The sequence below is a fragment of the Tamandua tetradactyla genome, chromosome 3 (assembly GCF_023851605.1).
Source record: "Tamandua tetradactyla isolate mTamTet1 chromosome 3, mTamTet1.pri, whole genome shotgun sequence".
NCBI classification, from domain to species: Eukaryota; Metazoa; Chordata; class Mammalia; order Pilosa; family Myrmecophagidae; genus Tamandua; species Tamandua tetradactyla.
The window spans coordinates 96,379,746-96,405,944 of NC_135329.1; the positions used below are offsets into that span (position 1 = coordinate 96,379,746).

The 26,199-nt window shown below is 37.5% G+C and overlaps 1 protein-coding gene across 1 annotated transcript in view; it reads left to right on the top strand.

Annotated features, from left to right (window-relative positions):
- PTPN4 (protein tyrosine phosphatase non-receptor type 4) overlaps nucleotides 1-26,199 on the top strand; it is a 363,873-nt gene that overhangs the window by 111,225 nt on the left and 226,449 nt on the right. The window contains 1 exon segment of the mRNA XM_077151764.1: nucleotides 2,969-3,123. Coding sequence (XP_077007879.1) covers nucleotides 2,969-3,123 — 155 coding nt within the window.

A 26,199-nucleotide genomic window follows, 5' to 3' on the forward strand; every position in this document is an offset into this window, starting at 1 on the left:
TGTCCTACAAATTTTGTGACCTACAAATTTTGATATATTGTATTTTCTTTTTTATTCTGATACCTTTTTTGTTACACTTCTTTCCCAGACCCTTTTGGTCAGGATGGCATTGTTGATCCCATGGTGCCTTGTCTAGACTAATCCCTGGGAGTCATAAATTTCCCTCTCAGTACTGTTTTTGTGTCCTACAAATTTTGTGACCTACAAATTTTGATATATTGTATTTTCTTTTTTATTCTGATTGGTGGATTTTTTTTCTATGTTCATTGAGATTTCCTCTTTGTTCTGTGGATTATTTACAAGTTTGTTTTGTTTTCGTGTGTTTGGAGATTTTCCTGTTATCTTTCTGCTATTGATTTCTTGGTTGATTCTGTTGTCATCAGGGAACACATGTAATATGATTTCAGTCTTTTAAATATGTTTCCATTTCTGTTACAGCTCTGGATATGATCTGTGTTGATGAATCTTTTGTGGGTGTTTGGGAAAAAATGTATATCTTGCTATTTTTGAATAGAGTATTGTATAATTATTGATTAGATTCTGTTAGTTGATAATATTATAATTTTGGATTTGTTTCTTATATCAGTTTTTTGTTTTGCTTTGTTTCTTATATCAGTTTTATAAGCTTTTGTTTCACGTATGTTGCTACTCTGTTATATGCATGCATATTTAGGATTGCTATGTATTCTTGGTGGTTTGACCTTTTTATCTTTATGTAATGTCCTTTTCTGTTCCTAATAATTTTCTTTGCTCTGAAGTTTTTTTAACCAATATATATTTTAAAAATTTTCCATTCTTCTTCTTTCTACAGATGCCTATGTCATTATATTTAAAGGGAGTTTTATGTAAACGGAACATAGTTCGTTGATATTTCCCCCCGATCTGCTTTTCTGTCTTTTAATTGATATATTTAGAGCATTTACTTTATTTTTTGTTAAAGATAATCATAGCTGTCATTTATTAGGTATGTTATTTTTGTTCCTTACACAATTCTGTTTTTATTTTTTAGAGAAGTTTTGGGTTTACAGAAAATTATGCATAATATATAGGATTTCCATATACTACCTGAGTATTAACACCTTGTGTTGATGTGATTCATTTGTTACAATAGATGAAAGCACATTTCAATAATTGAACTATGAGCTGTATAGTCTATGGTTTAACTTAGAATTTACTATTTGAGTTGTGAAGTTCCATGGATTTTTTTAATTTTTTTAATTTTAATTTTTTTTAATTCTTATTTTAAAAATTGGTAATATACCATTAACTTAAAATTTGTCCATTTAACCACATATGTATTCAAATATATAATTCAGTGCAGTTAATTATGTTTGCAAATTGTGCTACCATTACCATGTTCCATTACCAAAATTTTTCAGTATCCCAAATAGAAACTCTATACATTTTTTTTTTAACTCTATACATTTTAAACCTTACCGCCCTGTTTCCTAATCTACCAATCTGCCTTTTAATTGATGTATTTAGATCATTTACTTTTAACAAAATTACTGATATATTAGAGGTTAGGTTTGCTATTATAAATTTTGTTTTTTCTATTTTTCCTCTTTTGTTTCTCTACTTTCTTAGATTTCTTGAACAATGTTTTTTGAAGTCTTTTCCACTTATTTGAAGTTTTTTAATGCCTTTCTATATAGATTGTTTAGTAGCTGCCCTTGATACTATATTCGAACTGCGTAATTTATTACAGTCTACTCGTGTCAACATTTTGTTTTTAACATGGGCAGGCACTGGAAATCAAACCCGGGTCTCTGGCATGGCAGGTGAGAACTCTGCCTGCTGAGCCACCATGGCCTGCCCAGGTGTCAGCATTTTAACAGTTAAAGTGAAGTACAGAGTCCTGACTTCCCTTTGTGACCCTTAATCTCCCATGTTTATAGTATAATTGTCTTAAATAGTTCCTTGTACATACAATTTCAAGCACATCAGGCAGTGATATAATAATTTTTTCTTAAATACAAACAATCTAATAAGTTCAGCAGAAGGAACATCTGTTTTATTTATCTGGAATTTTTTTGTTTTGCATTTAAAAAATAATTATTAGAGAAGTTGTAGGTTTATAGATAAATCATGCAAAAATACAGAGTTGTCATATAACTCTGACCCTGTTATTTGAATTGGTGTGGTACCTTTGTTACAAGCGATGAGAAATATTATACTAACTGTACTTCATAGTTTACATTAGGGTTCACTGTGTTATTCCCTACTGTGTGTTTTGTTTTGTTATTTAGCTTTATTATACTCACATATACGCAACCTAAAATTTCTTCTTTAACCACATTCAAATATATAATTTAGTGATGTTAATTATATTCACGGTGTTACACTACCATCACTAGCATTCACCGCCAAAATTTTCTACTACTCAAAATAGAAACTCTGTAATAAGCATTCACTCACAACTCCTTAACACCACCGTGGGTCCTGGTAACTTATAATTTCTGACTCTATGAATTTGCTTATCCAACTATTTCAAGTAAATGAAATTATACAATACTTGTGTTTTTATGTCTACCTTATTTCACTGAACATGGTGTCTGCAATGTTTACCCATGCTGTTCATTTATTAGAAGTTTATTCCTTTTTATGGCTGAATAATATTCCATTATATGTGTATACCACCTGTTGCAGGGTCATATAGTAATTCCATACCTAGCTTTCTGAGATACCACCAGACTGACTACCACAACAGCTGTACCATTTTACATTCCCATAAAAAGCAAATGAGTGTTTCTGTTTCTCTACATCCTCTCCAGCACTTGTTATTTTCCATTTATTTAGTACTACCCACTCAAATAGGGGTGAAGTAGTATCTCATTGTAATTTTAATTTACATTTCCTTAATGACCAGTTAAGCTATCTTTTGAAAAATATATAATAGCTTTGTTTTTTAAACCACACCATATTTTCCACCCTCCTTTTAATTATTTACTTTTTTTTTTTAACTTAGACCCCGTGTGGACAGTAATGACATCACGTTTCCGATTGCCTGCTGGCAGAACCTACAATGTGCGAGCTTCAGAACTGGCCCGAGACAGACTGCATACAGAGGTGGTTTGCAATATCCTTCTTCTGGATAACACTGTACATGCTTTCAAAGTTAATGTAAGTGTTTTACATCTTTTCCTTGTTTTTTTTTTTTTTTTAATATTCTCTGGTTATAAACGTGAATTTAGATATATTTTCAATCTGGAATGATGAAATTGTCATACACTTGAGAACTTTATCAGCTATTCAAGTCTTTTTAATGCACGTTTGTAACTGTCAGGTACATATTCTCATTCAGATGTGTTTTTTTTTCAACATGTTACCTAGTGTGCACTATTGACAGACTGATAGCATATTATGATTACTAGAGTAGATCTGTACAGTGTGGATGGATTTTATAAATAGGCTTGGAGGTGCTTGAAAAGGAATTTATTCTCCTAAATATTTTATTCATTTCCATTGTAATCTTACTTGTACTCTTACTTGTGAATAAAAATTTGCTAAGCAAAGATAAATGCTACTATATATGATATATATGACCCTAGCATTTTCAGCGAAGTTGAAAAACAGCAGGCCTGAATCCAAACCAATTCTAGATAATGAGATAGTATAGTAAATATTTTTTCTGTGTATCTATGTTGTCATCTGGCATTAAATGCTGTAAACATTAGTAAAACATGATAAGGTAAGAGTGTTATTTTATATAGAAATGTCAAGAAAGTTCTTTTCAATAAGGAAACACTTAAGCAGACATAAAGAGAATGAGAGAGGAAATACCAAAGGCAAAAGCCATGTTTCAAGTGTTTGAGGAATGGCATAGAAGCCATTGTTGTACGTATAGTAGAAGAAGGGAACAAGAGAGGTAGTAGGAGAGAAGATTGAGAGATAGGTATTGGCTAGATTATATAAGCCTTTATTTTAAGAGTTTGCATTTAACTCCTCAAATGGGAAGCTTACTGAATGAGCTGATGAGTGATATGATATGGCTTAATTGTTGTTATTTTTTATTAAAAAAACTTTTTCTTGCAATATAATCTGTATACATAAGAGCATAAGAATCATAAATTTATAGCGGGATGCAGTTTTAGAAAGAAACCTCCCATTGAAAAGACTGTAATCCAGCCTCTGAAGCCTCTCTCATACCCCACTAGTTACTACCTATCCCCAAGGTAACCATCTCCATAGATTTGATTTCCTTGATTTTGAATTTCATATAAATGAAATCCTGTTTGTGTGTCTAGCTTCATTTCTTCAACATTATTTGTGAATTTTTCCCTTATGACCTATTAGAGTTGTTGGTTCATTTTCATTTCTGTATAGTACTCCACTGCATGAGTATATCACAGTTTTCTTATCTAATTTACTTTGGTGTAGTTTTGGATTCTTTTCACTTTGGTATCTTATGAATAATATTGCTGTGAACATTCTCGTAAATATCTTAATAGACATCACTATATAATGAAGACCTATCTACCCTTCATCTAGATTGACCTATTAACAGTGTGCACATTTGCTTTTTTATTTTTTATTTTTGACTATTTTTATTGACAAATCTTCACACATATACAGTCCATACGTGGTCTGTTAGAAGTGTCAGTGGCAAATACAGATGCTGTTTGGAGCCTTTGGCAGGCCCCTATAGGAGAATCACAACACAGACCCTTAGAATTTTGGAGCAAAGCCTTACCATCTGCTGCAAATAACTACTCTCCTTTTGAGAAACAGCTTTTGGCCTGCTACTGGGCCTTGGTAGAGACTGAACGTTCAACCATGGGCCACCAAGTTACCATGAGACCTGAGTTGCCTATCATGAGCTGGGTGTTGTATGACCCACCAGGCCATAAAGTTGGGCATGCACAGCAGCACTCTGTTGTAAAATGGAAATTGTATATGCGAGATAGGGACAGAGCAGGTCCTGAAGTCACAAATAAGTTACATGAGGAAGTGGCCCAAATGCCCATGGTCTCCACTCCTGCCACATTACCTTTTCTTTCCCAGATCAGAGCTATGGCCTCTTGGGGAGTTCCTTAAGAGTGAATTGACTGAGGAAGAGAAAACTCGGGCCTGGTTTACAGATGGTTCAGCACAATATGCAGATACCACCTGAAAGTGGACAGCTGTAGCACTACAACCCCTTTCTGGGGTGTCCTTAAAGGAGGGGAAATCCTCCCAGTGGGCAGAATTTCGAGCAGTGCACCTGATTGTTCATTTTGCTTGGAAGGATAACTGGCCAGAGGTATGTTTGTATAGTAACTCATGGGTAATTGCTCATGGTTTGACTGATGGTCAGGGACTTGGAAAGATCATAATTGGAAAACTGGTGACAAAGAGGTCTGGGGAAGAAGTATGTGGATAGACCTTTCTGAGTGGGCTAAAAACATGAATGTATTTGTGTCCCACATAAATGCGCACCAGAGGGTAACTTCAGCAATGAAAGGTTTTAATCAAGTGGATAAGATGACCCATTCGGTGAATGCATCAGCCTCTTTCCCCAGCAACTCCTGACATCGCCCAATGGGCTCATGAACAAAGTGGTCATGGTGGTAGGGATGAAGGTTATGCATGGGCTTAGCAACATGGACTTCCACTCACCAAGGCTGACTTGGCTACAGCCACTGCTGAGTGCCCAACCTGCCAGCAGAGAGACCCACACTCAGCCCCCAATATGGCACCATTCCCTGAGGTGACCAGCCAACTACATGGTGGCAGGTTGATTACATTGGACCACTCCCTTCATGGAAGGGGCAGTGATTTGTTCTAACTGGAATAGACACATACTCTGGATATGGGTTTGCTTTCCCTGCATGCAGTGCTTCTGCCAAAATGACCATCTGTGGTCTTACAGAATGCCTTATCCATCATCATGGTATTCCACACAGCATTGCTTCTGATCAAGGAACATACTTCACAGCAAATGAAGTGCGGGAATGAGCACATACTCATGGAATTCTCTGGTCTTGTCATGTTCCCCATCATCCAGAAGCAACTGGATTGATAGAACGGTGGAATGGCCTTTTGAAAACTCAATTATGGTGCCAACTAGGTGGCAATACCTTGAAGGGCTGGGGTAATGTTCTCCAGGAAGCTGTTATGTGCTCTGAATCAGCATCTGCTGTATGGTGCTGTTTCTCCCATAGCCAGGATCCAGGAACCAAGAGGTGGAAATGGGAGTGGTACCACACACTATTACTCCTAGTGATCCACTAGGAAAATTTCTGTTTCCTGTCTCTGCGACCCTGAACTCTGCTGGTCTACAGGTTTTAGTTTCCAAAGGGGGAGTGCTTCCACCAGGAGAAATAACAATGATTCCATTGAACTGGAATCTAACACTGCCACCTGGTCACTTTTGGCTACTCATGTCCCTGGATCTACAAGCCAAGAGGGGGATTACATTATTGTCTGGGGTGATTGACCCTGACTACCAGGGAGAAGTAGGACTGCAACTACACAATGGAGGTAAAGAAGAATTTTCTTGAAATATAGAAGATCCCCTAGGGCATCTTTTAGTACTACCATGCCCTGTGATTAAAAATCAATGGAAAACTGCAACAACCCAATCCAGGCAGGACTACCAATGGCTCTGAAACTTCAGGAATGAAGGTTTGGGTCACCCCACCAGGCAAAGAACTACAGCCAGCTGAAGTGCTTGCTGAGGGTAAAGGGAACATGGAATGGGTAGTGGAAGAAGGTAGTAGTAAATGTGAACTTCAACCATGTGGTCAGTTACAGAAACGAGGACTGTAATGCTGTTTTGTTCATGTTATACTGTTTAAGTTGTAAGATATCAAGTTTAATAATGAATATTACCCAAGGATTTGCACCCTATTCTCAAGAGATTTAGTGTGTTTCCAGTTATATGCAGGGCAGTTGAGTATTGTTAGGTGAAAGAAAAAAATGTGTGTTTATTGTTTTTCATTTAGAAATTAGATAAGTGATATGTATAGCTGCCAAGTTGGCAAGGAGTGGACTGTCATGACCAGGATCATATGTCAGCTTGGCCAAGTGGTGGTACCTGTTTGTCCAGTTGGGCAAGTGCTGGCCTGTGTGTTGTGATGAGACCATTTCATAGAATTAAATCATGATCACGTGAGCTGCATCCATAGCTGATTCCATTTGTGATCAGCCAGGAGGCATGTCTTCTGCAATGAATGATGCTTAATCTAATCATTGGAAGCCTTTTAAGGAGAATTCAGAAGAGACAGGCTCTCTTCCTGCTTTGGCCATTCAGCCTTTCCTTTGGAGTTCATCCAAATCCTCTGTCCGAATCGTCAGCTTCACAGCCTGCCCTGTGGATTTTGGACTTTGTATTCCCATGGTTACATGAGGCACTTTTATAAATTTTGTATTTGTGAGTGTTTCCCGTTGATTCTGTTTCTCTGGAGAACTGTAACTAATACACATGGTGTACAATCAGTGGCTTATAATATCATTGCATAGTTGTAGAATCATCACCATGATCATTTTTAGAGCATTTGCATCAAATAATAAAAGAAGAAACTCACATTTACCACACCCCTTACCCCTCTGTCTCATTGGCCACTAGTATTTCCATCTGCCCAACTTGTTTTACCCCTTACCCCCTTATTATGTATTTATTTTTTATCCGTATTTTTGTATTCTTCTGCTCATACCCTGGATAAACTGAGCATCAAATACAAGGTTTTCACAATCACACAGCCACAATGAAAAGCTATATTGTTATGCAATCATTTTCAAAAATCAGGGCTACCGGAGCACAGCTCAGCAGTTTCAGGTACTTCCTTCCAGCCACTCCAATACACCATAAACTTAAAAGAGATGTTTCTATATAATGCATAAAAATAACCTCCAGGATAACCTCTCAACTCTGTTTGAAATCTCTCAGCCGCTGAAACTGTGTCTCATTTCTCGCTTTCCTCTTTTGATCAAAAAAGGCTTACTCAATCCATGATGCCGGGTCCCAGTGAATCCTGGGAGTTCTGTCCCATATTGCCAGGGAGATTTACACCTCTGGGACTTGTGTCCCACGAGTGGGGAAAAGGCAGTGAGTTCACCTGCCAATTGGCTTAGAGAAGGAGAGAGAGGCCACCTCTGAGCCACAAAATAATTTCTCTGGGGTGACTCTTGGGTCTTATTTTAAGTAGACTTACCATTTCCTTTGCAGAAGTAAGCTTCATAGGGCCAAACACCAACATCGAGAGCTCAGCCTACTGAATTGGCTGTCTCCACTGCTTGTGAGAATATCAGGAATTCCCCACATGAGGAAATTGAATATTTCCTCCTTTCTCCCAGTCCCCTAAGGGAACGTTTGCGAATACTTCTTTATTCACTGCTCAAATTACTCTGGGATATATCTGGGCATCACATTAACCTGGACAAACCAAGAAGATCTCGCACCCTGTTCAGGATTCCCTGTACTTATGGTGCTCAACTAAACTGACCATACAAGTTAAATTATAATTAATGCACTACCCAAAATACAAATTTTGCACCAACTACACATTTCTTCCTTTGATCTCACACAGAAGTTGAAGTTTTAAAATATGGGTAATATCATCCTATATTCTGTTCCACCTTCTTCCTATCCAGATAAGCTTCCTGAAGTCTGATCCCTTTTTCAACCTTTTTTTTTTTAAAGAACTGGCTAATATTTATTTCCTCTTTGCTGATGGCCTTAGCTTCATTTCTGTACAAGATTAAAGAAAACTTGCTTTGATCAATATATAAACGAATAAACCTGATGAATAGAAAGCCTAAATGCAAAATGAGTGGCAGAAATAAACACATCAAGAATCACTTTAAATGTAAATTGTTTAAATCCTCCTACTAGAAGAAAGTTACTTTCAGACTTTGTTAAAGCAAAATCTAGCTATGTACAGTTTACAAATTTAAAACTTAAAATGTAACTGAAAACAAAATGGCAAAGGGTGGAAATAAGAGATATACCAGATGTGCTAGTTTGAAAGTGTTGTATACTCCAGAATATCCACTCCCTTTAATCCTAATTCAGTATTGTAGGTGGAAACCCTTTTGATTAGATTGTCTACACAGAGATGTGGCACTTCTAGTTGTGGGTGTGAAGTTTTGATTAGATGGAGATGTGATCCCACCCATTCAAAAGTGGGTCTTGATTAGTTTACTGGAGTCCTTGAAGAGGGGACTTAGCTTCACTTTCTTACTTTTTTTTTACTTTTTTTATTATATAGTATAGCATATATACAAAGCAAAGGAATAAAAAAGCAGTAGTTCAAGGAGGGGCCAAGATGGCGGCTTAGTAAGGTACGCGCGTCTTAGTTCCTCCTCCAGAGCAACTACTAGGTGAACAGAAACAGTGCAGTACAGCTCCCGGGGCCACGGCAGGGAATGGACACACAGCGTACCCCAGTCTGGACTGGCTAGACTGACTGCGAGACTCTGCTGCAGTGAGATCCCCGAGTGGTGCGCGCTTCCCTGAGCCGCGGCAGCTGGCGGCCGGAGCTCCTCCCTGCCTCTTTCCCGGGCCGGCTGAGAGTCTCGGAGAGGCAAGTTTCCCAAGCCGCGGCGGCCGGCGCCCCTCTTTTGCGGGCGGCTTCCTGGACCGGCAACGATTCTCGGATCAGAGGGCTACCGAAGCCGCGGTGGCCGGCAACCAGGGCCCCCTCCCCCGCGGGCGGCTTCCTGGTCCGGTGGCGAGTTCCCCGGGCCGCGGCGGCCGGCGACCGGTGCCCCTCCAGGGAGAGGAGGGAATTTCCGACAGTGGCAGGGACTGGGTCCAACCATACACCAATAGTGGCATTAATAAAGGAGCCACAGGGTCACCTCAAGCCGCGGCGGCTGGCGCCCTCAACACGCGCGGCCCCCCTGACCAACTGAGAGAATTGGATCGGAAATCCCCAGGCTGCGCGGAACGGTGACCACGGGGATCCCTTCCAAACACGTGACTCCCGGGTCTGGCTGGGAATGGTGCACTCTCCCGGGCCGTGTCGGCTGGCACCCTCCTGCCACGCTTGGCGCCCCGGGCCGACTAGGAAATTCAGACGGGCGCTCTCCCGGGCTGCGGCGGCCGGTGACCCTCCCCGCTTTCGGACATCCGGGCCGGCTGGCACACTTCCAAGCCACTTCGGCTGGCGAACCTCCCCCACGGCGAGAGTTTTCCAAAGTTAAAGGACCCACAGCAAGCACCTTTTACTAGTGGGACCCGCAGACAAACATGTGCCACGAGCGCCACCTACTGGGCAGGATAAGAAAAACAGAACCCAGAGATTTCACAGAAAAATCTTCCAACCTGTTGGGTCCAACACCCAGGGAAATCTGACTAAATGCCCAGATGCCAGCAGAAGATAACGGATCACGCTCAGAAGATTGAAAATATGGCCCAGTCAAAGGAACAAACCAATAGTTCAAATGAGATACAGGAGCTGAGACAACTAATGCTGAATATACGAACAGAAATGGAAAACCTCATCAAAAACAAAATCGATAAATTGAGGGAGGACATGAAGAAGACATGGGCTGAACAAAAAGAAGAAATAGAAAAACTGAAAAAACAAATCACAGAACTTATGGAAGTGAAGGATGAAGTAGAAAAGATGGAAAAAACAATGGATACCTACAATGATAGATTTAAAGAGACAGAAGATAGAATTAGTGATTTGGAGGATGGAACATCTGAATTCCAAAAAGAAACAGAAACTATTGGGAAAAGAATGGAAAAATTTGAACAGGGTATCAGGGAACTCAAGGACATTATGAACCGCACAAATATACATGTTGTGGGTGTCCCAGAAGGAGAAGAGAAGGGCAAACGAGGAGAAAAACTGATGGAAGAAATTACCACTGAAAATTTCCCAACTCTTATGAAAGACCTAAAATTACAGATCCAAGAAGTGCAGCGCACCCCAAAGAGATTAGACCCAAATAGGCGTTCTCCAAGACACTTACTAGTTAGAATGTCAGAGGTCAAAGAGAAAGAGAGGATCTTGAAAGCAGCAAGAGAAAAACAATCCATCACATACAAGGGAAACCCAATAAGACTATGTGTAGATTTCTCAGCAGAAACCATGGAGGCTAGAAGACAGTGGGATGATATATTTAAATTACTAAAAGAGAAAAACTGCCAACCAAGACTCCTATATCCAGCAAAATTGTCCTTCAAAAATGAGGGAGAAATTAAAATATTCTCAGACAAAAAGTCACTGAGAGAATTTGTGACCAAGAGACCAGCTCTGCAAGAAATACTAAAGGGAGCACTAGAGTCAGATACGAAAAGACAGAAGAGAGAGGTATGGAGAAGAGTGTAGAACGAAGGAAAATCAGATATGATGTACATAATACAAAAGGCAAAATGGTAGAGGAAAATATTATCTAAACAGTAATAACACTAAATGTTAATGGACTGAATTCCCCAATTAAAAGACATAGACTGGCAGAATGCATTAAAAAACAGGATCCTTCTATATGCTCTCTACAGGAAACACATCTTAGACCCAAAGATAAACATAGGTTGAAAGTGAAAGGTTGGGAAAAGATATTTCATGCAAATAACAACCAGAAAAGAGCAGGAGTAGCTATACTAATATCCAACAAATTAGACTTCAAATGTAAAACAGTTAAAAGAGACAAAGAAGGACACTATCTACTAATAAAAGGAACAATTAAACAAGAAGACATAACAATCATAAATATTTACGCACCGAACCAGAATGCCCCTAAATACGTGAGGAATACACTGCAAACACTGAAAAGGGAAATAGACACATCTACCATAATAGTTGGAGGCTTCAATTCCCCACTCTCATCAATGGACAGAACATCTAGACAGAGGATCAATAAAGAAATAGAGAATCTGAATATTACTATAAATGAGCTAGACTTAGCAGACATTTATAGGACATTACATCCCACAACAGCAGGATACACCTTTTTCTCAAGTGCTCATGGATCATTCTCAAAGATAGACCATATGCTGGGTCACAAAGCAAGTCTTAACAAATTTAAAAAGATTGAAATCATACACAACACTTTCTCGGATCATAAAGGAATGACGTTGGAAATCACTAATAGGCAGAGTGCCAGAAAATTCACAAATACGTAGAGGCTCAACAACACACTCTTAAACAACGAGTGGGTCAAAGAAGAAATTGCAAGAGAAATTAGTAAATACCTCGAGGCAAATGAAAATGAAAACACAACATACCAAAACTTATGGGACGCAGCAAAGGCAATGCTAAGAGGGAAATTTATTGCCCTAAATGCCTATATCAGAAAAGAAAAGGCAAAAATGCAGGAATTAACTGTCCACTTGGAAGAACTGTAGAAAGAACAGCAAACTAATCCCAAAGCAAGCAAAAGGAAAGAAATAACAAAGATTAGAGCAGAAATAAATGAAATTGGAAACATGAAAACAATAGAGAAAATCAATAAGACCATAAGTTGGTTCTATGAGAAAATCAATAAGATTGATGGGCCCTTAGCAAGATTGACAAAAAGAAGAAGAGAGAGGATGCAAATAAATAAGATCAGAAATGGAAGAGGAGACATAACTACTGACCTCACAGAAATAAAGGAGGTAATAACAGGATACTGTGAACAACTTTACGCTAATAAATACAACAATTCAGATGAAATGGACGGGTTCCTGGAAAGACATGAACAACCAACTTTGACTCAAGAAGACATAGATGACCTCAACAAACCAATCACAAGTAAAGTAATTGAATTAGTCATTCAAAAGCTTCCTAAAAAGAAAAGTCCAGGACCAGATGGCTTCACATGTGAATTCTATCAAACATTCCAGAAAGAATTAGTACCAACTCTCCTCAAACTCTTCAAAAAAAACAAAGTGGAGGGAAAACTACTTAATTCATTCTATGAAGCCAACATCACCCTCATACCAAAACCAGGCAAAGATATTACAAAAAAAGAAAACTACAGACCAATCTCTCTAATGAATATAGATGCAAAAATCCTCAGTAAAATTCTAGCAAATCGTATCCAACAACACATTAAAAGAATTATACATCATGACCAAGTAGGATTCATCCCAGGTATGCAAGGATGGTTCAACATAAGAAAATCAATTAATGTAATACACCATATCAACAAATCAAAGCAGAAAAATCACATGATCATCTCAATTGATGCAGAGAAGACATTTGACAAGATTCAACATCCTTTCCTGTTGAAAACACTTCAAAAGATAGAAATACAAGGGAACTTCCTTAAAATGATAGAGGGAATATATGAAAAACCCACAGCTAATATCATCCTCAATGGGGAAAAGTTGAAGACTTTCCCCCTAAGATCAGGAACAAGACAAGGATGTCCATTATTACCACTGTTATTCAACATTGTGTTGGAGGTTCTAGCCAGAGCAATTAGATAAGAAAAAGGAATACAAGGCATCAAAATTGGAAAGGAAGAAGTAAAACTATCACTGTTTGCAGACGATATGATACTATACGTCGAAAACCCGGAAAAATCCACAACAAAACTACTAGAGCTAATAAATGAGTACAGCAAAGTAGCAGGTTACAAGATCAACACTCAAAAATCTGTAGCATTTCTATACACTAGTAATGAACAAGCTGAGGGGGAAATCAAGAAACGAATCCCATTTACAATTGCAACTAAAAGAATAAAATACCTAGGAATAAATTTAACTAAAGAGACAAAAAACCTATATAAAGAAAATTACAAAAAACTGTTAAAAGAAATCACAGAAGACCTAAATAGATGGAAGGGCATACCATGTTCATGGATTGGAAGACTAAATATAGTTAAGATGTCAGTCCTACCTAAATTGATTTACAGATTCAATGCAATACCAATCAAAATCCCTACAACTTATTTTTCAGAAATAGAAAAACCAATAAGCAAATTTATCTGGAAGGGCAGGGTGCCCCGAATTGCTAAAAACATCTTGAGGAAAAAAAACGAAGCTGGAGGTCTAGCGATGCCGGACTTTAAGGCATATTATGAAGCCACAGTGGTCAAAACAGCATGGTATTGGCATAAAGATAGATATATCGACCAATGGAATCAAATAGAGTGCTCAGATATAGACCCTCTCATCTATGGACATTTGATCTTTCACAAGGCAGTCAAGCCAACTCACCTGGGACAGAACAGTCTCTTCAATAAATGGTGCCTAAAGAACTGGATATCCATATGCAAAAGAATGAAAGAAGACCCATCTCTCCCACCCTATACAAAAGTTAACTCAAAATGGATCAAAGATCTAAACATTAGAACTAAGACCATAAAACAGTTAGAGGAAAATGTTGGGAGATATCTTATGGATCTTACAACTGGAGGCGGTTTTATGGACCTTAAACCTAAAGCAAGAGCACTGAAGAAGGAAATAAATAAATAGGAGCTCCTCAAAATTAAACACTTTTGTGCATCAAAGAACTTCATCAAGAAAGTAGAAAGACAGCCTACACAATGGGAGACAATATTTGGAAATGATATATCAGATAAAGGTCTAGTATCCAGAATTTATAAAGAGATTGTTCATCTCAACAACAAAAAGACAGCCAACCCAATTACACAATGGGAAAAAGACTTGAACAGACACCTCTCAGAAGAAGAAATACAAATGGCCAAAAGGCATATGAAGAGATGCTCAATGTCCCTGGCCATTAGAGAAATGCAAATCAAAACCACAATGAGATATCATCTCACACCCACCAGAATGGCCATTATCAGCAAAACAGAAAATGACAAGTGCTGGAGAGGATGCGGAGAAAGAGGCACACTTATCCACTGTTGGTGGGAATGTCAAATGGTGCAACCACTGTGGAAGGCAGTTTGGCGGTTCCTCAAAAAGCTGAATATAGAATTGCCATACGACCCAGCAATACCATTGCTGGGAATCTACTCAAAGGACTTAAGGGCAAAGACACAAACGGACATTTGCACACCAATGTTTATAGCAGCGTTATTTACAATTGCAAAGAGATGGAAACAGCCGAAATCTCCATCAACAGAAGAGTGGCTAAACAAACTGTGGTATATACATACGATGGAGTACTATGCAGCTTTAAGACAGGATAAACTTATGAAGCATGTAATAACATGGATGGACCTAGAGAACATTATGCTGAGTGAGTCTAGCCAAAAACTAAAGGACAAATACTGTATGGTCCCACTGATGTGAACAGACATTCGAGAATAAATTTGGAATATGTCCTTGATAACAGAGTCCAGCAGGAGGTAGAAGCAGGGTAAGATAATGGCCAATTGGAGTTGAAGGGATACAGACGGTGTAACAGGACTAAATACAAAAACTCAAAAATGGACGGCACAATAATACCTAATTGTAAAGTAATCATGTTAAAACACTGAAATAAGCTGCCTCTGAGCTATAGGTTTTTGTTTTGTTTTGTTTTGTTTTGTTTTGATTTTACTATTATTACTTTTATTTTTTTCTCTGTATTAACATTCTATATCTTTTTCAGTTATGTTGCTAGTTCTTCTAAACCAATGCAAATGTACTAAGAAATGATGATCATGCATCTATGTGATGATGTTAAGAATTACTGATTGCATATGTAGAATGGTATGATCTCTAAATGTTGGGTTAATTTCTTTTTTTCCGTTAATTAAAAAAAAAAAAAAGAGAAGGGATAATTGGAGCTGAAGGGATACAGACTGTACAACGGGACTGGATATAAAAACTCAGAAATGGACAGCACAATACTACCCAATTGTAATGCAATTATGTTAAAACACTGAATGAAGCTGCATGTGAGGTATAGGTTTTTTGTTTTTTTTTTTCTTTCTATTAATGTTTTAATTCTTATTCTGTTGTCTTTTTATTTCTTTTTCTAAATCGATGCAAATGTACTAAGAAATGATGAATATGCATCTATGTGCTGTTATTAAGAATTACTGATTGTACATGTAGAATGGAATGATTTCTAATTGTTTTGTTAATTCTTTTTCTAATTAATAAAAAAAAAAATTGGAAAGCAAGAAGTAAAACTATCACTGTTTGCAGACGATATGATACTATACGTCAAAAACCCGGAAAAATCCACAACAAAACTACTAGAGCTAATAAATAAGTACAGCAAAGTAGCAGGTTACAAGATCAACATTCAAAAATCTGTAGCATTTCTATACACTAGTAATGAACAAGCTGAGGGGGAAATCAAGAAACAAATTCCATTTACAATTGCAACTAAAAGAATGAAATACCCAGGAATAAATTTAACTAAAGAGACAAAAAACATATATAAAAAAACTACAAAAAACTGTTAAAAGAAATCACAGAAGACCTAAATAGATGGAAGGGCATACCGTGTTCATGGATTGAAGACTAAATATAGTTAAGATGTCAATCCTACCTAAATTGATTTACAGATTCAATGCAATACCAATCAAAATCCCAACAACTTATTTTTTCAGAAATAGAAAAACCAATAAGCAAATTTATCTGGAAGGGCAGGGTGCCCTGAATTGCTAAAAATATCTTGAGGAAAAAAAACGAAGCTGGAGATCTCACGCTGCCTGACTTTAAGGCATATTATGAAGCCACAGTGGTCAAAACAGCATGGTATTGGCATAAAGATAGATATATCGACCAATGGAATTGAGTAGAATGCTCAGATATAGACCCTCTCGTCTATGGACATTTGATCTTTGATAAGGCAGTCAAGCCAATTCACCTGGGACAGAACAGTTTCTTCAATAAATGGTGCCTAGAGAACTGGATATCCATATGTAAAAGAATGAAAGAGGACCCATATCTCACACCCTATACAAAAGTTAACTCAAAATGGATCAAAGATCTAAACATTAGATCTAAGACCATAAAACAGTTAGAGGAAAATGTAGGGAGATATCTTATGAAACTTACAATTGGAGGTGGTTTTATGGACCTTAAACCTAAAGCAAGAGCACTGAAGAAGGAAATAAATAAATGGGAACTCCTCAAAATTAAACACTTTTGTGCATCAAAGAACTTCATCAGGAAAGTAGAAAGACAGCCTACACAATGGGAGACAATATTTGGAAACAACATATCAGATAAAGGTCTAGTATCCAGAATTTATAAAGAGATTGTTCAACTCAGCAACAAAAAGACAGCCAACCCAATTACAAAATGGGAAAAGACTTGAACAGACACCTATCAGAAGAGGAAATACAAATGGCAAAAAGGCACATGAAAAGATGCTCAATGTCCCTGGCCATTAGAGAAATGCAAATCAAAATCACAATGAGATATCATCTCACACCCACCAGAATGGCCATTATCAACAAAACAGAAAATGACAAGTGCTGGAGAGGATGCGGAGAAAGAGGCACACTTATCCACTGTTGGTGGGAATGTCAAATGATGCAACCACTGTGGAAGGCAGTTTGGTGGTTCCTCAAAAAGCTGAATATAGAATTGCCGTACGACCCAGCAATACCATTGCTGGGAATCTACTCAAAGGACTTAAGGGCAAAGACACAAACGGACATTTGCACACCAATGTTTATAGCAGCGTTATTTACAATTGCAAAGAGATGGAAACAGCCAAAATGTCCATCAACAGACGATGGCTAAACAAACTGTGGTATATACATACGATGGAATATTATGCAGCTTTAAGACAGGATATACTTATGAAGCATGTAATAACATGGATGGACCTAGAGAACATTATGCTGAGTGAGTCTAGCCAAAAACTAAAGGATAAATACTGTATGGTCCCACTGATGTGCACCGACATTCGAGAATAAACTTGGAATATGTCATTGTTAACAGAGTCCAGCAGGAGTTAGAAACAGGGTAAGATAATGGGCAATTGGAGCTGAAGGGATACAGACTGTGCAACAGGACTAGATAAAAAATCTCAAACATGGACAGCACCATAATACCTAATGGTAAAGTAATCATGTTAAAACACTGAATGAAGCTGCATCTGAGCTATAGGTTTTTGTTTTTGTTTTTTTTTTACTATTATTATTACTTTTATTTTTTTCTCTATATTAACATTCTATATCTTTTTCTGTTGTGTTGCTAGTTCTTCTAAACCGATGGAAATGTACTAAGAAACGATGATCATGCATCTATGTGATGACGTTAAGAATTACTGATTGCATATGTAGAATGGTATGACTTCTAAATGTTGGGTTAATTTCTTTTTTTCCGTTAATTAATAAAAAAAAAAAAGCAGTAGTTTTCAGAGCACTCTTCAAAAAGTTGTTACAGGATAGATCCCAGAGTTTGGCATGGGCTGCTGTATGAATCTCTCATATTTTTCTTTCTAGCTGCCCCAGAATATAGGAGGCTAGAGAGCTTAAATACTTTTTTCTCATGACAATTGACCTTCTTTCCTTCTATTTTTTTGTGAACAATAACATATATACAAAAAAGCTATAAATTTCAAAACTCAGCACCACAATTAGTTGTAGAACATTTTTCAGTTTTTGATATGGGTTAGAATTTCACAATTTTTGGTTTTTACTTCTAGCTGCTGTAAAATACTGGAGATTAAAAGAGATATCAATTTAATGATTCAGCATTCATATTCATTTGTTAAATCTTATTGTCTATGTATAATTCCACCATCACCTTTGATCTTTCCATATTTCTCTTTGGGGTAGTTTGGGCTATGGCAATTCTAAATTTTTTATATTGGAAGGATTTGTCACTAATAAGTAGTAGGGAGATGGAACTATCTGATGTTCTGGAGAGGCTGGGCTTGGTATCAGGACTTATCTGGACCAGGGACCCATCTGGAGGTTGTAGGTTTCTGCAAAGTTACTCTAGTGCCTGGAACCCTTTTGGAATCCTATATATTTCCCTAGGTGTTCTTTAGGATTGGCTGGAATGGTCCTGGTTGGGGGTTGGCAGGTTATGACAGCTGGCAAGGTCTACCTGAAGCTTGCGTAAGAGCATCCTCCAGAGTAGCCTCTCGATTCTATTTGAACTCTCTCTGCCATGTTTTTCAACTTTTTAAACAGTTCCTGTATGAGATAATGCTGACTTTCATAGCTTCAGAGCTTTAACTCTGAGTCTCAGGTATCACATACATACCCAAAGTTTCTGGGAACGACCAGGTTACATTCAGACAGCTCAGTAACTTAGAATTTAGAAATAAAAGTTACAACTCCTGAATATATGTGACTGCTGTTAGAGTTTACAATCTAGGGCACTTTACAATAGGCCCCAACCTGATAACCCATGCTCTTGACTTCATTCAGTTCACTGAGTTTTTATATTTATAGTTAGTTCATATGAATGAGGCATGATATTTATCTTTTTGTTTCTTACATTTCATTCAGCATACAGACCTTAAGGTTCATTCACCTAGTTTCATGCCTCACCGTTTGCTTTATTTTTCATATCCATGTATGAATTTTTTTCTGAACCTTCTGAAATTAAGTGGCAGACTTCACCCGTAAATACTTCCACATGTTTCACCTAATGATCTCTGACATTACCATGGTACTATTACCACACCCAAGTGTTTAGCACTGTAAATAATATTGTCTGAGAATACATATTCATACTTAAACTGAAATTCCTCATTTCTACGTCTCCAGGGTGGCATGGCATCTGTTTCCGTGTAATTACTCTAAGATGTTTATACTTTAAAATCATTAGTAATGTAATGTAATTAACCCAAATATTCTTTCTGTCTCCTTTCTCTTCCCTTATTTTGGAATCCAGTTACATATATGTTGGATTTCAGACTGTATGCCACATTTGTCATGTGCTGTCTTCTATTATTCCCATGATTTCTTTCTGTGTTTTAGTTTAGGGTTTTGATCTTTTTTTTAAAAGCAGTTTTATTCACATTCCATACAATCCTTTGAGTTAACTAATTCTGTTTTATTCTGTGTTCTGTCTATTGTTAAAGCCACCCAAAGAGTTCCTGTTTTTTTCACGTATTTTGTAATTCTAGAATGTTCTATGTGATCATTTTTATAGGTTCTATTTCTTTGAAATCTTCATATTTTTATCCATTTTCTTTATTCTTCCTCTGTTGTCTTCAGTATCATAGTTATTTTGAAGCCCTCTTCTACTAACACTAATATAGATCATCTTTAATTCTGTTTTTACTAACTTATGTCTGATTATCAGTTACTTTTTTTTAACTTTTTAAACTTTTTTTTTTTATTGTGTAATATATATACAAAGCCAAGAATGAAAAAAGCACTAGTTCTCAAAGCACTCTTCAACAAGTAGCTACAGCACAGATCCCAGATTCTGTCATGGGCTACCGTACCATCATCTCAGATTTTTCCTTCTAGCTGCTCCAGAACATTGGAGACTAGAAGGAATAAATATTTTTTTATCAGCACAATAGATTTTTTTCTCTTTTTTTTTTGTGTGTGTGTAAAATAACATATATACAAAAAAGCAATGAATTTTAAAGCACAGCATAACAATTAGTTGTAGAACAGATTTCAGACTTTGTTATGAATTACAGTTCCACAATTTCAGGTTTTTACTTCTAGCTGCTCTAAGATGCTGGAGACTAAAATATCAATGTAATGATTCAGCACTCATACTCACTTGTTAAGCCTACCTTCTCTGTAAAATTCTACTATCACCTTTAATCTTTCTCCAACTGTTGAGGGGTATTTGCGTTATGCCCATTCTAACTTGTTCATATTTGAAGGGGCTTTCAATAATAAGGGATAGGGAGATGAAACTAGCTGATGTTCTGGAGAGGCTGGCCCCTCTAGGTTTCAGGATTTATTTGGTCCAGGGACCCATCTAAGGTTGTAGGTTTCAGGAAAGTTACCCTAGGGCATGGAACTTTTGTAGAATCTTATATATTGCCCTAGGTGTTCTTTAGGATTGGCTGAAATGGTATTGGTTGGGATTTGGCAAGTAATGATAGGTTGCAACATCTGTATCAGTTGCTTTTTGTACTTCACATATCTACTTATTATTTATTGTGTGTTGGGCACTGTAAATGAAATGTAGTGCGACAGTCAGCAAACTGTGGCCCAATGCCCAAATCCAGCTTGTGCTCTGTTTATTGTAATAGCTTCCAGGCTTAGAATGTTTTTTACATTTTTAAAGAAATTTTTTTCCTTTTTTTAAGAAAAAATACAAAAGAGACTGCATGTGTCCCTCAAGCCTAAAAATATTTACTCTTGGCCTTTTGCAGAAAAGGTTTACTGACCCCTAACACAGATTGTTATCTTCCAGATTAGTATTGAATTTTGAACTAACAGAAACTTAAATTGCAATTATATCACCTTGATCCTATGTGGGCTGAATTTTAGATTTATTAGGGTAGATCTCTTTCAGTGTTCTTAGAATGTGATCTTCACTCATAGGACATGGGTTTCCTTTAATCTCAACTAAATGCCTAGAGTGTTCACCAAGGTTTCTCTCCTCTGACAAGCCTGAACTCCATCTCTTCAAAAGTATGCAACCTCTGAAATCTCTGATTAGCTAGCAGCCTCCCAATGGCTATTCTTTCTTAGGCTCTAGAATTCTAACCTGTGCATGTGCAGCCTGGTAAATGAGGACCAGAGGGGAGTTTTTATATAGATTTAGGGACCTTAGTTAATCTCTTTGATTCTCTCCTTTCTAATAATTTGGCCCCACCCAGAACTCAACTGCCTTAGCAGCCCCAAACATTAATTTCCATTTCTCAACCTAGAAGATGAGCCCACTGCTTGGACTCTATTTCTTTGCACTGTGGTTTGCAAAATGCCTCAAGAAAAAGCAAGTGAGAATATGGTACTTGACTCATCTGGGTTTTTCCTCTCAAGAATTATAGCTCTGTGTTGATTGCTGTCTCATGCCTGCACAAAATGTTTTAGTGTTTTTGGCTCAGCTTTTACAGTTATTTGCAGAAGGAAGCCATTCTAATACCAGCTACTCCATCATGACCAGGACCTAAAATCCAGTGTTTTTTTTTTTTTACCACTCCAGAGTAATTGTGACTACTATAAGAGCTTATAATGTAGGCCCCTGTCTACCTATAAACATTCTCTAAAAAAGACCATGAAATAATTGCTCTTTTGTTTCTGGCTTATTCTGTCTCACCAAATGCCCCATTGTTTCATTCACAATGTTGCATGCCTCAAAACTTTGTTCATTTTCGTCGCAGCATAGTATCCGTCTATATGTATACACCGTTGTTGGCCAATCTAACTTCTTAGTCAGTGCATCCTTTAACCACCTTTACCAAGGTCATAAAAGTGGAGTCACACAGGATCTGTCCTTTTGTGTCTGGCTTTTCTCATTCATTATGTCCTCAAAGCTCATCCATCTTGTCATGTGCTTCAGGACATCATTTAGTCTTACTGCTGCATGATATTCCATCGTATGTATATACCACATTTTGTTAATCCTCATCTGTAGATGGGCACTTAAATTGTTTCCATCTTTTGGCAATTGTGAATAATGCTGCTATGAACATCAGTGTACAAATGTCTTTTTGTGTCATTGCTTTTAGCTCTTCTGGGTATATACTGAGTAGTGCTATTGCCGGGTCATAGGGCAACTTGATATTTCATTTCTTAAGAAACTGCCAAACTATCTTCCATAGTGGCTGCACCATTATACATCCCCACCAGCAGTGCAAAAGTGTCCCAATTTCTCCACATTCTCTTCAACATTTGTAGTTTCCAGTTTGTTTAATAGCAGCCATTCTTATAGGTATGAGATGTTATCTCTTGATCTGCATTTCCCTTATAGCTAATGAAAATGAGCATCTCTTCATATGCTTTTGAGCCATCTGTATTTGCTCTTCAGAAAAATGCCTATTCATATCCTTAACCCATTTTATAATTTAGTGGAATTTGCAAACAGGCTTTCAGAATGTATTTGGGTTGTCATTGAAGGCCATGGAAAGAGATACAGTTGTTTTTATATAAGTAAGTGTTATGGTTTGGGTTCATGTGTCATCTTGCCCAGGTGATGGTCATTAGTTGTCTGGTCATGTAAGCGCTGGCCTGTTACTGCAAGGACATTTTGTGGCTGCTTAATAAACCAGAAAGTTGGTTTATTAAATCCTCAGCACATTGATTACATCCATGGCTGATTGCATCTGCATGTGGCCAAGGGGAGTGCCTCCCACAATTAGTGATGTTTAATCTAATCAGCTGAGGATTTTAAAGGAGAAGTCAGAGGAGAGAATCTCTCTTTCAGCTTCAGCCAGCCAGCCTCTCCTGGGGTATTCATTCAGACTTTCATCAGAGCTCTCAGCTTGTGACTTGCCGTATGGAGTTTGGACTCATGCATCCTCACAGTTGCATGAGACACATTTATAAAATCTCACATTTTACAGATCTCTCTTGTTGGTTCAGTTTCCCTAGAGAACCTTCACTAAGCTACATGGCTAATACTGTGGAGAGGGAATTGCTTCTCAATCTTTGTACACATTCAGAATGTTATTCCTAACTCATATTAAATAGTTCAGTATCTATCTGTAAGAAATTTGGTTTTATATGAAAATAGCCATCCATTGAGTTTTAAGTCTTTGCCCTTATTATTAAACACTCTTTAATAATTCGATTTAAAATAATTATAGTTCTAAATGTTTAAAATGAAACAAAGCTGGACTTTCTGCATACATGCACTGTATGCAAACATAAAACGAAATTACTCACTTTTCACAATATTATCCCGAAACTCTTTTCTCTTCCTTGGAAATTCACTAGTAATATGTTATCCTCTTAAATATTTCCCCTAGTAATTAGTTTTATGATCCTATTTTTCCATTCACCTTTTGAATTCTATACATAATTTTTAATGTAGCAGTTTGCTTAATTTCTTCCAAGAAAACCAACAGCTGTAATATATGAGGAATTAGCAGTAATGTTATGGCAAACATTTTTTTCAAGTGCAGGCATTTCCTTTGGATGCTTCCTTGGATTTGTTTATGACAGACTTCAGAGCTTATATGCTTTGCTTTTTATTTTGTTGTTATTTAATTTTTTTCTCCATGTAGAAGACATGTGAAGGTAGATAGGCCTTGAATACATTGAGTAGGTACTTAACTGCTCTAAAGTACTAGAGACTAAAGAGATATCAATTTAATGATTCAACATTCATATTCACTTGTTAAGTCCTATCTTCTATGTATAATTCCACCATCCCTTTTGATCTTTCCATACCTCTCTTTGGGGTTCTTTGGGCTAAGGTAATCCTAAATTTTTGCTATTGGAAGGGTCTGTCACAGATATGAGGTAGGGAGATGAAACTATTTGATGTTCTGTAGAGGCTGGGCCCTCTAGATATCAGGACTGTCTGGTCCAGGGGCCCATCTGGAGGTTGTAGATTTCTAGAAAGTTACTCTAGTGCCTGGAACACTTGTGAAATTTTATATATTGCCCTAGGTGTTCTTTAGGATTGGCTGGAATGGTCCTGGTTGGGGGGTGGCAGGTTATGATAGGTAGAGGTCTACCTGCAGCTTGCATAAGAGCAGCCTCCAGAGTAGCCTCTCGACTATTTGAGCTCTCTCTGCCACTGATACTTTATTAATTACACTTCTTTTCCCCCTTTTGGTGGGGGTGGAATTGTTGATTGCCAGGTCTGGGTTCATCCCTGGGAGTCCTCTCCCAGTTTGCCAGGAAGACTTTCACTCCTGGATGTCATGTCCCACGTAGGGGGGTGGACAATGATTTCACTTGCAGAGTTGGGCTTAGAAAGACTGAGGCCACATCTGAGCAACAACAGAGGTCCTCCAGAAGTAACTCTTAGGCATGCCTATAGGTAGTCTAAGCTGTTCCACTACCTACAAAAGCTTAACAAGAGTAAGCCTCATGATTGAGGGCATGGCCTGTTGATTTGGATGTCTCTAAGGTTTAACACTGTATCGGGATTCCCTGATGGTAAAGTTTAATAGTTCCATAGTCTTTCTACCCTCTCTCGGGGCTCTCCCAAAACTTTTTGATTATTTGCTTAATATGCTCTGGGATGTTTCCAGGCATTACAATAATCTTTATGGGATTAAAGGACCTCTTTCTTATTCTGTGCTTCCTATGTTTCAGTTGTTCAAATGAGCTATACAGATAGGTTGAATTAGATTATGCAATACAAAAAATTTCAGTTCCAGATCAAATAAACTTTTCTTCCTTTGGTCTCAACGAGTATGTGTGGTTCTAAAATATACACACTGTCTTCCTTACCCCTGTGTTCTGAATTACTTTAACCCCAACCTTTTTGGCTTTGTTCTTATCTGATATCTTAAATATCAGGTTATATATATATAAAACAGTCTCTCAAAATCCAGAAATAATAATCACCACTCTGGACTTAATGTGTCTGCTCTAAAAGCTTAAATCTAGGCCCCTGTTTTCTTATAAGCATTTTCTAAAGGAGACCATAACATTGTTGTTTTTTTGTTTCTGGCTTATTTTGTCTCACCAAATGTCCCATATGTTCATTCACATTGTTGGTACCTCATGACATTGTTCCTTTTGTAGCAGCACAACATTCATTCATAGATATACACCATTGTTCGCCAATCTACTTTTCCATCAGTGCATCCTTCAGCCACCTGCATTCATCGGGCATCATGTAGAGGGCCCAAAGTCCACAGTCCATCAACATTCTCAATTTTAGATAATTTCAATGTTCCCAAGAGACAGAAAATCAATAAATATGCCCTCTACTAATAGGAAGTCTAAACCTCCTCTTAGCTCTTGTCCCTCATCCCATTATTTACCTCTGCTGTTGCTGTGGTAGTGTTGATGGTTTCCTTTTGAACATAGATCATAGCATGCAATAGCAGTCTTCCCCCTGTACCCTGGACTTAAACACTCTTTATACAAGAATCATCTTTGAAGTAATCTTACGAGAACTAATTCATATTTCTAGTGTGAGTCAGTGGGACATGTAGATCTATACAACCCCTTTGAATCTTATTCATCTTCAATATGGTAATATTACTTCTAGACCCACTAGAGAATCACCTTTGCTCCTGTGTATTCCCTTACATTGGAGCTCAACCTCATTAGCTAACAGTTCCCCCATTTCTAGCTTCTGTGTATCTCTAAGTTCCCTATATTCTGTGTATAAGCCTCTGATTATACCTTTATGCTAGCCATAAAAGTGGAGTCATATAGTAAGTATCCTTTTGTGTCTTGCTAATTTCACTCAGTATTATGTCCTCAAGGCTCATCCATCTTGTCATGTGCTTCAGAGCTTCGTTTTGTCTTACTGCTACGTAGTACTCCATCGTATGATGTATATACCACATTTTATTGATCCATTCATCTGATGATGGGCATTTGGTTTGTTTCCCTCTTTTGGCGATTGTG